Here is a 15,689-nt window from a genome sequence, read left to right on the forward strand (position 1 = left end):
TAAACAATCCAATTTTATTCGTTACTTTTTAACAATTTTTCTTAAAAACACTTCACTTGACTTTTATTCGTTACAAATAATTTAAATTTTCTTACTTTTTAACAATTAATTGATCAATTTTTTTTACCAATTGTATTAAGTTGAATTTTATTCTTCACAAATAATTAAATTAAATATATATTTTTGTGTCACGTATCTTGTTATGTTCTATCATATCCCAGCCTTTTAGTTTCTTCTTAAACTAATAACTCCAACTGTACATGATTAATGAATCTTAAATTATTTGTTTTATTTTTAATAATGTAATACAGAAAATAGTACTCTTTGCACTCTAAGGAGTCTTTATATATTTGTTAACTAATTACAAATTCACATGTATATAAGGTGGTTAAATTTTAAAGAAAATCATCTTCAAATTCATACCTACAATGATTTTGTAGTGATGATTAGTTAATTGTGATTATTAAGTTCTGTAAAAAAATTGAGACTATTATTGTTTACAATTAAAAAAATAGTGTTATTCGTATCCATTAGAGTTGTGCCAAACATATTGTACTTTTTGGATAAAAAACAAATTATTGTAGTTTTTTGGAACTTTATAAATATGTGACTTTCTTTTGTATGATGATCTTGTTATTTCTTTAATTATGACTTACGTCTCTCTTTTTTTTTTTTTAAAAAAAAAAAAGCAAAGATTAATATACTTATAGAGTTTCTAAGATGTCTCCAATAATTTTGGAAATTTTGATACTATTAGTTTTTTACCAATTAAATTACATGTCATATTCTCATTAATTTTTTTTAAAATTAGTCCTTGATTATTATTTTTTAAAATTGCAACTTTCTTAAATAAGAAAATATGATTCAAGATAACTTTAAAAGTTTAAATCCTAAAATCTTTTTAATTACTTTTAACATTTTTTATAAAAAAAATATTAATATTGTTTATGTGAAAATATCAGTATTTAATGTTTTTTTTGGTGATCCCATCAGCATTACTGCTCAATGAGTCTCTATATTGTTGTTTATTATTCGTTCTCTTTCTACATTATGTTAATTATAAAATGGTTTCAAAATCATTGTTAAAGAATTTTTATACATTGTGAGAAATTAGAAAAACTGTGAATTTTGTCCTTCCTTTTGAGAAATTAGAAAAACTGTGAATTTTGTCCTTCCTTTTAATGAAATTAATGCATAATTAATTATGTATAAATTAATAAAAACATTCTTAAGGTAAAAGAAAAGGACAAAGAAGAATACTCATACAAATATTCTGGTCTTATATTTTTTTTTAAAAAAATTATAAAAATGTTGAAAGTAACTAAAAGGATTTTAGGATTCAGATATCTAAAGTTATCATTAATCATATTATCTAATTTTAAAAAGTTACAATGTTAAAAATTTTAAAAATAATAATCAGGGATTAATTTGAAAAAAAATCCATAGAAAGATAACATATAAATTGATTGGTTAAAAAATTAACAGTATCAAAATCCCTAAAATTATTGAAGCACCTTAGAAAGAATTTATCAACTGCATACCCTTTTTTTCAGCAAAACAAAATACTTTATAAGTATATGATGGACAGAAGAAATACCGTATGGTACAAAAAAAAAACTGGTAGATTTTGAACAACCTCCAAGTAATATTTAATAACCATCAATAGCTCCAAGTAAACCATACACTCACAACCAATCAAGAAAGCAAACTCCCCTTTTCTTATTTAAACCTGAGCTATAAAAAAAGAATTGGAAAAAATACGGGTATAAATACTGAGGCATTGGCATAACATACCAATGTAACTAAAAGTATGATACCACGACCTAGCTAGAGGCAACACTGCAGTGAACATCAAGTGTATGTATAGTTGTAGAATCATCGATAGAAGTGAACATATTCACTAACATGGGTGGCAAAGCATTTCTTCGAACCAAATTATCTTTCTTCGTAGGTTGGTTAACAAATAGTTAAACTATTCTTTTCAATTAATATATATTAATTAAAAGGAGATTAGGAGTTATATTGTATTATAAACAAATGTAACAATAAAACAAACAATTTAACAAACATTTATTATAACAATAACATAGTATCCCTCAAAGATGAAAGGGATCTATTAAGTTCCAAGGAAAATAACTACAGCACACTAATTAAGAAACAACAAATGACAGATAGAGTATCCCTGGAGGAACAAACCTTAGCAGTAGCACACACATAATTTAGATTTATTCATCGTCCACCTCAGGATAAACATGCTTAATCTATCCTTACGTCCTTAATTGTAACAGGCTTGTTCCCATATATGGGAGCCAAGTGTGACAGAAATACTATTATCGTCTTTTGTTACTCCCAAGTCTGAAAGAAGCTTTGGTGATGTTGTTGTGATTGACATGCGGCGAGTGAGGCAAAGTTACAAAGCTTCCCGCAAACTCTGAATCTTGGGGTCCAATCTCATTGTCGCCTTGGTTGTTGATGAACACATCAAACCTCACACCATCAGTGCTATCATACTCAACATCTATCACTAACACCTCTTCTACGCCTTTTTCTTCTTCTTCATTCTCGTTCCAGGAGCGCGGCTTCGACCTCTTCACGGTTGTAGGAAAAAGTTAATGTATGAAAATTATTATTAATACTTAAGCAAATTGTTTAAAATAATAATAATAATAATAAATATTACTTTCAATTTATATGTTGTTTTGTGCCCGTTCACTTAAAATTCTTAATCATTAAGAAACAAATAACTTTAAAGAATAACTAAAAATATTATAAATAATCTTATTAAAATCTAAAAATGTAAATAATATATGTATAAAGAAATTGCAAAAAAAATTGGTTAGAGGACCATGCCCCCCTTTGTCCCAATGAAGATCCGTCAAATGACTACCACAACTATTATTATCTACCATCATGACTTTCAGCTAAATGCTTTTATTTTCAAAAAAGAGAGATCAGCAACTTTGGCCTTTTAACAAGTGTGGATACCTTTGAATTCAAAGTGAGAGGAAACTTGACGCTTGGCCTAGCTTCAGCGGCCTGTGCTGCACCAACACCAAAATGTTGTGCATGCCACCTTCTTAGCTTTTCTAGATTTTTTGGGTTTTGGCTTTTTGTTGAGCCATGGAATGTCAACATCCTGGTAAACGTACCCTAGTTTTTTGGTGTCGAGGCTATCTTTTATCGTCACACGCACAAGGTTCTTGTTCTCATCGTAGAAGTAAAACGCGGTTTCTAACCAATCAGGGTCAGTGACATCCCTTCTTTTCCCACCTTTGATTGTTTTCGAAATGTTCAACATCCTATCCACATTGGCATGGTGAGAATAGAAAATGGGGTCTCTTCCAGCAGAATAGAATCTTCCCATGTCCTCACCGTTAGGTTGATTTCTATCGCCAGTCCAAATGTGCACAGGAGTGTGAGGAACACTCTCTACAGAACCAGCACTATTATTAGGCTCCTCTCCAGGATGGAAAGGTTTTCCGAGGAAGACTGATGGGGTTTTCCCACAAGAAACAACACTCTTATACACTACACAGAGGTTGTTTTCTACATTTGCACTGCCGTCATTGTTTTTGCTATAGTTTAGGTCTACGAGAGTAGGGGGTTGGTGGATTTTATCCCTGAAACAGTCATAAAGAGGGGATTTTTCATTTGTGTAAATGGGAGGGATTACCATGCCACATCAGGGTTGTTCCAGTTCCAAAACCTAAGAGCAAAGGTTGGGTCATCGATCAATTTCCCCAAGATTTTCTCATAGAAATAAAGGTACCAAAGGTGGAAAGGGAAGAATAGCCACGAGTTGTGGACTTTGAAGTCAAGCTTAGGGAACTCAACTTGTTTATAGCCACCATCACAGTATGCACAATGGATGTTTGCTTGTTGTATGAAACTTCGAGGATCATCAGGTGGAAGGGCTTTCATGCGCGTAAGGGCTTTCTCATACTTCTCTAGATAGTCTTTGTTGAAGAATTGAGCAGCTGATCTAACCCTAACGGGTGTTCCTGGAGGAAGGAACCTGAATTCTACAGGCTTGGAAGAAGGTTATGGTGGGCAACAATTGAGTTGTTTCTCAATCCCCCTGGTACATCATCTGTTTCAACACAATTTTCTAGTTTGGGTGGTTGAAATGGAGCAGCGATGGCTAAAGGGTTGTTGATGGTGTTGCTAAGAGTAGAAGCATCGTAAATGCCTCCGCCAAGGAGAACATGCCTCCTATGTTTTCCTAGAATATTGCTGTGTGATGATGGTTTTCTTTTTCTGGGTACTGTTTTGTTTAATGTTGCATGACACTTTGGAAATTACGTGATGATCATTGAGTTTTTTTGGTTTGCTACGTTTGGTGGGTTTGCATGGTATTTGGAAGGTGGAAGATGAGGAATAAAAGGAAATGGGAAGGGGTGGAGGGTGGAGGATATAGAGAGGGAATAGAAGCCATGATATTATTCGTTTGTTATTCGATCTTCTTTTGGCTCATAATGATCGATATCTACCATCTTGCCCTTTTATAGTAATGATCTTCCTTTGGCTTATGATTAAAATTGATTAAGTAATGATCCTTATTAGCGTGTATACAATATTTAATTTGCACAAGCTAGGTTATAACATATGTGTTGGCCTAAAAAATGGTTTAGGAAAACCGCCAAAACTCTGTTGGATGTTGTTAGATGCATCCAGCAGTATTGCATATGTACCCAGTATTTTTTATTAATGTTCAAAATGCCTTGACTTATTGTTACTTTTTCTGATTGAGTGGTGATTTCTAAACAGATTTTTTACATATGGATCAACTTGATCCGTATAAAATACGGATGAAGTTGATTTATAAGTATGAAGTTCATATGTATAAAACATACGAATCAAGTTGATCCGTATGATTTATATGGATGAAGTTTATCCGTATAAAACATACTGATCAATTTCATATGTATGATTTATACGAATAAAGTTCATTCGTATAAAATATACGGATGAACTTCATCTGTTTAAACCATACGGATGAAGTTCATCCGTATTAATTTTTTTATTTTTTTTTCTAATTTCTTAAAGTTTTATTTTTTTAATTATTAATATGTTAAATTACTCATTTATGCATTAAAATTTTTTTACTATTACAAAATTTAATATATATTAAATTTTGTAATAGTAAATATTTTTTATTTATAAAAAAATATACAGATTAAATAATTTGTATGATTTATATTAAAATTAATTGTCACAAAATTTATTATTTAAATTTACATTCACATTAAATATATATTAGAAATTTTAATATTATGTATAACAATATTATTTATTTTATAATATAATTGGTTTATTAGTTCAATTGGTTAGAGTATTGTGTTAATAACTTGAAAGTCATAAATTTAATTCTTATTTGGGTCATTAATTTTAAATTAATTCATCACAAATATTTTTCAAAAAATGAAATTAAATAAGTAACCACTTTAATATCCTGTATAAAAATATAATAAAAAAAGTAGCCACTTAATAGAAGGGACGTGAAAGATCCTAACCTTCTCAATCTCAATTTCTCTCAGCCCTTCCAAAACCTCTTACCTCTTCATTAAAAAATTTCATCCTGAAATACTAGTACTTCTTTTTAATTAAGAATTAGGTATATACAAAGTAATTCCTTTTCTTAAACAATTTATGTCAGATGATTTAATTTGTATTTATGCAGTTTTATGATAACCTTATCATCTTATTAATTTCTTTTAGCGTATGAAGTATGATTCTATGGCAAAATGAACTTTTGTTTAGATAGTGTTAACCAAAACCACTTTTAAGGTATAAATAAATATTATTGAAATGATATATAATATTAAATTATGAAAACATATATATATATATATATATCAAGTGAGCATTTTGGTTATTTATATGAAATTTGTTGGACAGTAAAAAAAAATATAAGAAATTCGTTATACACGTTACGAGAAAAAAAATGAAAAAAAAAAATATTCTACTTTGGATCAAACCATTTGTTAATTACTATGCCAACAACAAACGAAACATACAATAAAAATGTTCTTTGGCAATAAAACAACAAATATTACTTTTGCCATTGAGTAATGGAAACGTGATTTATTTATTTTTCTCTTAAATTGCTAAACATGGTGATATGAATTTAAACTCATTTGCATGTTGGAAACACCTAGCCAAGCATGCAATAATTAAGTAGTAATTTGCCAGTGACATATTTTCACTCCTCCTTCTCAAACTCTATCTTGATGCTCTGAATTGTGATGGTTACATTCTCAGATCGTGGTACCAATGTCACCAAAATACTATCATCATTTTCGGCATCCAAGTCCTCTAACAAATCCGTTATTCCCAGTGTCAAACTAGTTTTGATCTTCTTGTCCATGTTCATGTTTGAATGGGAATGACCCAGAGTCGCAAAGCTTCCAGCAAACTCCGTGTTCTCTGGTCCAATCTCCTCGACATCTTCATCAGTAATATACACATCAAACTTGACATCATCATCCCCATCAAACTCGATCCCATCAATCACCAACACTTCTTCGTCTTCCTCCTTGTCCTTCTTGCTCCTCAACTGCTTTGGCCTTTTAACAAGTAGAGTTACCTTTGAGTCCAATAAAGTGAGAGGAAACTTGGAACTTGGCCCAGTCTCAGCAGCGATTGCTGCACCAATGCCGCCAAACTGTTGTGTGAACGCCACCTGCTTAGCTTTTCTAGTTCTTTTGGGTTTAGTCCTTTTCTGGAGCCATGGAATGTCAACATCTTGGTAAACATACCCCATCTTTTTCGAGTCAAGGGAATCTTTCACTTTCACACTCACAAGGTTCTTGTTCTCATCGTAGAAGAAAAAGGTGGTTTCCAACCAATCACGGTTTTTGAAATCCCTTCTTTTTCCAGTTGGTATTGTTTTCCATATGTTCCACATCCTATCGACGTTGGCATGGTGAGAATAGAAAATGGGGTCTCTTCCAGCAGAATAGAATCTCCCCATGTCCTCTTTGTTAGGCTGTCTTGGATCACCGGTCCAACGGTGGAGAGCAGTATGAGGACCAAGCTCTACAGTCCCTCCACCGAGTTCAGGCTGCTTTCCAGCAAAGAAAGCTTTTCCATGGAAGAGCGATGCGCGTTTCGCACCAGAGACAACACTCGTATACATTACACCAAGGTTTTGTTCTACACTTGGGTCCTTGCCACTGCCATAGTTTAGGTCTACGAGAGTATCAGGTGTGATGTCTGGATTCCTGCGAGGGTCATAAAGAGGGGAGTCTTCATCTCTGTAAATGAGAGGGATTACCATGCCGCCATCAGGGTTGTCCCAGTTCCAATATGGAAGAGCGAAGGTTGGGTCATCAATCAAGCTCCCCAAGATTCTCTCATAGAAATAGAGGTACCAACGGTGGAAAGGGAAGAACAGCCAAGAAAAGTGAACTTTGAAGTCTAGCTCAGTTGGGAACCCTAATTGTTTATAGCCACCATCACAGTAAGCACAATGGATATCAGCTTGTTGCTTGAAACTTCGAGGATCATCAGATGGAAGCTCTCTCATGCGCTTAAGGGCTAACTTATACTTTTCTAGGTACTCATCAGTGACGAATTGAGCAGGTGGTCTAACCCTAAGGGGTGTTCCTTTAGGCAACTTGAAATCTATAGGAGGGGAAGAAGATCTTGGTGGGCAACAATAGACTTGTGCCTCGATGACCCCTTTAGGTGGTACATCATCAGTTATACAACAATGTTCTAGGTCAGGTTGAAGAATAGGAGCTGCAGCCATGGCTAAAGGGTTGGTGTTGCTAAGAGCAGATGCACCGTAAAGGCCCCCAATGCCAAGGAGAACATCCCTTCTATATTTTCCTAGAATGTTGTATGATGGTCTTTCTTCTTCTGGGTTTGGTGTTGGGGTGTTTTGGTTACTGTTGCATGTCACTTTCGAAACGTGGTGGCGTTTTGGTTTGCTACGTTTGGTGGGTTGCATGGTATTTGGGAAGTTAGGAAGGTGGAAGATGAAGAACAAATGGAAATGGGAAGAGGTGCAGAGAAATTGGAGAGGGAGAAAGAGGATAGACAGGATATAGAAGCCATGATCGATCTTCTTTTGGCTCATAATGATCGATCTACAATCTTTGCTCTTTTATAGTGAAGTTATATGAAGACTGTCCTTTATAAATAAATAATGACATTAACATTCGGCAAATTGGGATTGAAAAATTTCTTTAAAATTTAATTTAGATTCTTTTGCAAAAAATATGAAAATGTCCTTGATTGATTCACCAAAATTGTGGCTGAAGAAAATGCCGTGGGTCTGAAGATAATGTGGTAAATATAATGGAACACTGATTATTTCATTTGATCCCTACTACGTACGAACCAATTAATTTCATGCAAATCTTTTCAATAATCTTCTAAAGAATTATGGAGCTTTAAATGGTAACAATGTGTCGTTTACTTTTAGGGTGACTTTAATACAGAAAATTATAAAGTAAAACAAATTGGTATGAATTTCATCATTTTATTCTTTTTAATTTTTATTGTTTTACTCCTATAATAATACCGAACACAGAGAATAAATTAGTGATACAAACTCATACCTTGACTTAGAAACTAGGGTTACGAATTTCATAAAAGTTTATAATATTTTTCTTTTGTAAAAATATTATATAACTTTTTTCTTGTCCCCACTAAATAAGCTTTTGGGAGTTTGTCCCCATTAATGTTATATATTGCACCTTTGTTAACTACTATGGATTTTACATGTCTCCCCTTTTTTCCTGTGAGCTAGGCTATATATTGAGCAATGATGTATTGTTAAAACAAATGTCTAGTCTGATCCTCAAAGCTTGAAGCGACTTCCAATATATATGCATGGATCTTGTTGCTGCAATTTGGATTCAAATGTTTTTGCGTTAGGTCTTAACCAAGTTATTTGTTAGATCTCAATCAAGAGAAGGTAGAGCTATTTTGAAGGTTTAGATCTTCTACAGTGATATTTTCATTTTACAAGATTTTTTTTAATAGGAAAATAAAATATATATTATATAAATAGAAGAATTCTGGCAGGATCATGAATAATTCCCCCACGACCCCAGGCCACTAGACCCTTAATTAACGGCATTGGGAAAGATTTTAGTCATAGAAATTATTTAATTTAATTTATTTTATAAAACAAATGTTTTAAATATAAAGTTTAATGATATTAATTTTATACTGTTATTTATAAATCAACATTTTTTTAAGTTTATGTTTAAAATCATGAATAAATGAGATAAGTTTAATTTATTCTTGGATGTTAAATTTGAATGAAGAGAATTCATTATTCGTATCTCACTCCCTACTCTGGAAATGAGTGATGATGGAAGACAACACGTGGGTTGCAGACTGTTTCTTGGTTTTGCGTGTAACGTGTTCCCACTTCTCTCCTCTGGCCTTACTTCTGATCAATGCTGTGCTTTGTTACAGGTTACACGATTATATATAAATGTAAGACTTCTCTTTTTGTTACAAGAGTGAATAAAAACAGAAAGGACAAAGGAAAGAAACTAAAAACAAAAACAGCTAGTCTCCGCGAGGGAAGCAAGTTCCCATCTCATCCTCGCTGATCAAAGCCATTAGCTAACTCTCAACCGATTGATAAAACATTGATGATAAGTCTGGTTAAATAAAAATTATCTTTAAATATTTTATCATATCAAAAACTTATATGATAATTATTGCGGTTAAATAATAATTATCTTTAAATATTTCATTATTCATATACAAAATCACATTATTTATAATCGTCACATATTTATTATTACAAGTATATAATTATTCTATCAAATTGTATCTTCCTTTAGACTAAACACAATTCACATGAATAATTTCATGCAACATTCATGTAAATTAAATCAAATCAATTTATGTAACAGAGATTATTTTATTAACATGTGGTTTCAATCAATTTAATTTAAAAATACAAAAGAATTTAATATAATAAATAGAAAGTCTTAAAATTATATAATTTTCACATATAATTTAATTATATTAAAATATATATAACAAAACATGCAAGTATATATAACACAACCTAGTACAACATTATATCCTAGAAAAAATAATTTGTAATTAATATTCTCAACGCAGTGATCCAATATTGACAATAACTGTCAAATAATAGTGTTTCTTTGGACCAATTATTATTCACACGTAAACATCTTATAATTGTCACACATTTATCATCGTAGGTATAAAATATTATTTGGTCAAATTGTATCTTTCTTTAAGTCGAACCCAATTCGCATAAATAATTTTATACAAAAATCTATCTAATTTTAATCAAATCAATTTTCACAATAGAGATTACTTTAAAAATATATCGTGTCAATCAATTTAATTTAAAAAATCACTAGATATGCAAATAAATGGGAAGGATGTGTTAATGCTAAATTAACTACAATCATGTAGCAAAAAAAATATAAAACATTAATTATGGTAAGTAAATATCATATTCTTAAACTATATTTAATGTTATCATTGATTTATACTTAAAATATCTCACTAAATATTGCATCTTTTTTTTTTTTGCTGAGAGCATCCTTAGTTTTCTTTTTTTTATTATGAGAGGTCAAACTTAAATGAACATTTTTAGATATGTCTCACTACAGCCTCTCTTCCTCTTGCACACAATGAAATATAAACTCATTAATAGACTGTCTAAGTATTGTAGCTCACTTTGAATTGTCCAAAGTGTGCAGAAAGTGAAATTGCACACAATGAGATATAAGTTCATTAATGGACTCGTTAGACATTTTGTACTCTCTTATATAACTTTCCATCTTCTTTACAAAAATAATAATAAAAAATAAATAACACAAAAATTGCATACGCAAAAAAACTTCTTTATATATCATGAATAATACAACTTGTTTATAGTGTGTTAACCTAATAGAATTCTCATTATCTTATAATGGGTCAATATTTGCATATGTTCATTTAAATTCATATCATCTTATTTATTTAGTTATATTCACTTGATTTGATCACATGAAATAAAATTCACTAATCATAAATAACTAATATAATTGTCTTATAATATTAGCTCATATTAATTATTGAAATAGAAAATTCTAATAAGAGAAATGTGGGAAAAAGAAAGGGAGTAACTTGTATTTTTCAAATTAAAACAAAATAAAGTAAAATTGAAATTATTTAACAACCCTTCGATTTATGCTTATGTAAAATAAAAAATGAACATTTTTTTGTGCAAGTCAAAAGATGTTAAAGTGTTAATATACACCTTTTAATTTTCTATTTTTTAGTGGGTTTATATTAATTAGCATTCCCCAAAAATAAATACCTTATATACTCACTTAAAACTCAATATAAATAAAAAAAAGTTAATAAATTGGAAATATTTATTTTATACTAATAAATTTAAACCCACCGGCCTGTTTGTTACAGCAGAGGGAGACAATGGAGTAGATAAAAATAATGAAATTGTCTGTTACAGCAGATTCATTACAGAAATAAATTTAAAATTAATGGGCTTGTTTGTATTGCTTACTCTCGACTGAAGTAAAAGAATTATTTTGTATTTTAAACTTAAACACACGCACATATATAAATTTAGTTAATTTCACTTTTACTTAATGACATTAATTATTTTTAAAATATTTTTTATTTAATTATAATTTTATTTTATTCATGATATTAAATTTGAATAAATGATATTTTAAGAATAATTTTTATTTTTTTTACTTGACATTAGTATTATTAAATGATTTTAATTAACTTTTTAATTAGTATAAAAATATTTTAATTTTACTTATATATGATTATAAAGGAATTATTATATTTTTTATTTATTTTGATTCATCTTTCTCTCTCTCTCTTTATTTTTCTTCAATCAAACATTTATTTCTCATTTATTTGTATTTTTTATTTTTTTTATTTTTATCTATTCTATTTCTCTATTCTCTACCAAACATAACAACAAAGCTACAATTTTCATAGTTAAATGATATATATTTCAGAATAAATATTTTTAAGAATATGAATTTTGTGAAAAAGAAGACAAAAAATGAAAGAAAATAAAATTTACTCAGCCAATAATCTTTAAAAATAAGTGTTAGCTTTAAATATTTAATTATATTTTTAAAAAATACAAAAGCTGTAAAAAAAAATTCAAAACACCATAATTGAAAACTTGATAACATTATAAAAATTTATAGGTCAATTTAATTATAAAAAAATATTTGATAAAGGGAATGTGTCATGATTAAATGTGAGAGACTAAGAATAAGTGGATATTTTGATTTTAGAAGTTTTCCAATATCTTCCATTTCAAAAAAAAAAAAAGTTTCCAATATCTTCATTCTCATGAAGATGTTAATACGCTTTTTTATTGTAGATATAGCTATGGGTATTTTTTTTATTCAAAGTAATTTTATTTGAGTAAAGTAAAATTATTATAAGATAAGTTTTATTCTTTCTAAATTTAAATATAAGTAAAAAAAAAGGTCCAAATTTGAAAGACTGAAATATGAGTAAATTTTAACTATTTCAATCCTATTTAAGGTTACTAGTCCAAAAGTACCTTTAAGTTTAAATTTGAGCATAATCTTCAATAAATACGATTAATTAGGGTGGATTTAGAAATGTAGTTTTTCTGTGAAATTAAAAAAATTAAATAAACATAATTAATTTCTTAATCAATGTGAAGTCATGTATTTTCTTTCTTATATTTGACTTCAAACTTCTTTTTCAGAATAAAATTTATCTTTCAAATATTAATATTTAACATAGTTGAACTTTAAGACTCAAACTCAAAACTATCAATTAAGTTAAAAGGATTTAACATGTGGTTAGTCAAAATGATAATGAATTTAAATTCTTATTCTTAGTCTTACTTAAAGTTCAGGATCATCCATAAAATCATTAAATACTTTCTAACAACGTACAATAGAGTAAAAAATAAAAAAATTAAGAGAATCTTGTACCCAAGAGCAGATGATCAACGATTAACTTTTGGGGCACTTCCTATTCTTTTTTTCAGTTTATATATATATATATATATATATATATATATAAGTAATTATTTTTATTTAGAGGTTTAATTGTGTAAATAATGTCAAAGGTTGTTATAATGTACTTTTAATGTTGCAATCACTTTTTTGTTTACCATAATATTGGTGTCAAGTATTGATAGCTTAAATTACTAGTATAAACCAATGTTAGTTTTTAAAGGTGTAATCATTGTCAACACAACATTTTTCTTCTTCTATTTTCTAACTATTTGAAAGGAAATTATTTTTCAGCATTATTGGCTATTATTGTTGTAAAAGATAATTTAGTGAATAGCATAATTTTTATAATTTATTAAGCAATACATTTTTTGAACATAATATGATTTTAATTTTATAAAAATATATGCTTAACAGATATATCAATTTTTATTATAAATTCATTAGGATTCATGGTGGCGCGTGAAGTTAGTGATTATAATTTTGGGTCTTTAAAAAAATATTTAATTTATCTTCTTTGTAAATATATTCTTTATTTTATATGTTTAGATTATTTTGAAAATATGTAATTATAAATACATAGTATGAATTTTGATGTTAATTAGTATATATATTAAATGAATTTTAATTTTCATATTTATGCCTCAGTTAAATTCTGGGTCCACCCTGCTTGTACCAATTGATACACATTCAATGATAACATTTTTACGTACGCTTTAACAATCAGTAATTCTTTATTAAACAAAAACAATCATTGATTATCCCAAAAGAAAAAAAAATCAGTATGTTAAAAGATTAATGAATATCTGTTTACAGAAGTTTTTAACAATATCTTCATTTTCTTGAAGACGGCAGTATGCTTTAATAATTAGTGATTAATACATTTACATATTATTCTTACTTGAAATATAAATACAACAATTGTGAGTCCCGGAATGCAATTCACATAAACTTATTATTATAAAAAAATATAACAATTTTTCCATTTTTCAAATCAAATAGAAGATATTAAATAGAAATTTTATAATTAAATGGAATATGTAGTTAAATATTAACCATTAATTACTAGATCACTCCTTTCATAAAAGAAAGTGAGTTGATAGCATAAATGGGAGAATAAAGGCATGAAGCTTTAGATGGAACATATTTGTTACTCAATTTGTGTCTTTTCTTTTAACAAAATTCTTATTGAATATTTTTAAGTTTATATTAATTTTTTATTTAGTAAATATGTGTTTATTCTAAAAATAAAGATGAATTGAGAGTAAAACATAGAATTTTGATGAATGAAATGATTAAAAAATTGAGACAGTGGTCAGTTATTGAAAATATAATTATTAAAAATTTAAATTGATTAAGTGCTATACATAAATTAGTCTTGAATAAAATTATAATTCTCCATGTAAATGAGTTGAACAAAATTATAATCTCTATAAATATATTTTAATGTCAAACTTACCAAAATTTAAACTAAACGTTAAATAAATTTAAATTTTAAACTTAAATTAATTTATTTAATTAAAAAATAAGTTTAACTAAAAATTTAATAAATTAAATACAAAAAGTACACAAATACCTTAATATCAACTCAATAATAATAATTACAAGTATACTTTTTTTATTCCTACAGGCTACATATTTAGCAACATCTCTAAATGCACAAAAAATAATATGTGGCCCCATTGCTAGTTACTCACATTTTCCACATTTAAAAGTGTGGTGGAATCAGTATCAATGGTCCCCACTGATTTGGATTTTTGTTACCTAATTTAGCAGTACCATATAATTTCGCGAGCAAAATTAAATTTTGATGTACAAATCAATAAAGGCAACGTTGCAAGTGTGATCCAATAATTATCAATAATGTCAACGTCGAAAGTGTTATCCAATACATATCAATAATGGCAACTTTAATTTAAAGTTGTGATCAGATAAATATAGTCCTGTATTTGTATGTGTTTTTTTATCAACAAAAATTAATTTATTATTTTGATTAGAAATACAAAAATTAATTTATTAGTTTATTAGAAATATCAGGGAAAGAAATTCGAACAAATAACTTCTTTTTTCCCTCTTTTCCTTTATCATAAGTTCACTTTTCAGTCACTAGTTCAATCTTACATCTCTCCCTAAACTTCATGAAATATGATACCACGACCTAGCTAGAGGCAAAACTGCAGTGAACATACAAGTGTATGTATAGTTGTAGAATCATCGATAGAAGTGAACATATTCACTAACATGGGTGGCAAAGCATTTCTTCGAACCAAATTATCTTTCTTCGTAGGTTGGCTAACTAATAGTTAAACTATTTTTTTCATTCATTCTTTTCGATTAATATATATTAATTAAAAGGAGATTAGGAGTTATATTGTATTATAAACAAATGTAACAATAAAACAAACATTTATTATAACAATAACATAGTATCCCTCAAAGATGAAAGGGATCTATTAAGTTCCAAGGCAAATAACTACAGCACACTAATTAAGAAACAACAAATGACAGATAGAGTATCCCTGGAGGAACAAACCCTAGCAGTAGCACACACATAATTTAGATTTATTCATCGTTCACCTCAGGATAAACACGCTTAATCTATCCTTACGTCCTTAATTGTAACAGGCTTGTTCCCATATATGGGAGCCAGTGTGACAGAAATACTATCATCGTCTTTTGTTACTCCCAAGTCTGAAAGAAGCTTTGGTGATG

At 28.8% G+C, this 15,689-nt stretch overlaps 1 protein-coding gene and 1 pseudogene across 1 annotated transcript; both read right to left on the minus strand.

Annotated features, from left to right (window-relative positions):
• Window positions 1-2,330: 2,330 nt before the first annotated feature.
• LOC100804410 (polyphenol oxidase A1, chloroplastic-like) lies at window positions 2,331-4,978 on the minus strand (annotated as a pseudogene).
• Window positions 4,979-6,064: 1,086 nt separating this feature from the next.
• On the minus strand, window positions 6,065-8,095 carry LOC100037473 (polyphenol oxidase A1, chloroplastic). The gene is given in 2 exon segments (XM_003529257.5): window positions 6,065-7,954; window positions 7,957-8,095. Coding segments are annotated over 2 exon segments (1,857 nt in total). The 5' UTR covers window positions 8,062-8,095; the 3' UTR covers window positions 6,065-6,202.
• Window positions 8,096-15,689: the final 7,594 nt, after the last annotated feature.

Source organism: Glycine max, chromosome 7, assembly GCF_000004515.6.
Source record: "Glycine max cultivar Williams 82 chromosome 7, Glycine_max_v4.0, whole genome shotgun sequence".
Classification (NCBI taxonomy): Eukaryota; Viridiplantae; Streptophyta; class Magnoliopsida; order Fabales; family Fabaceae; genus Glycine; species Glycine max.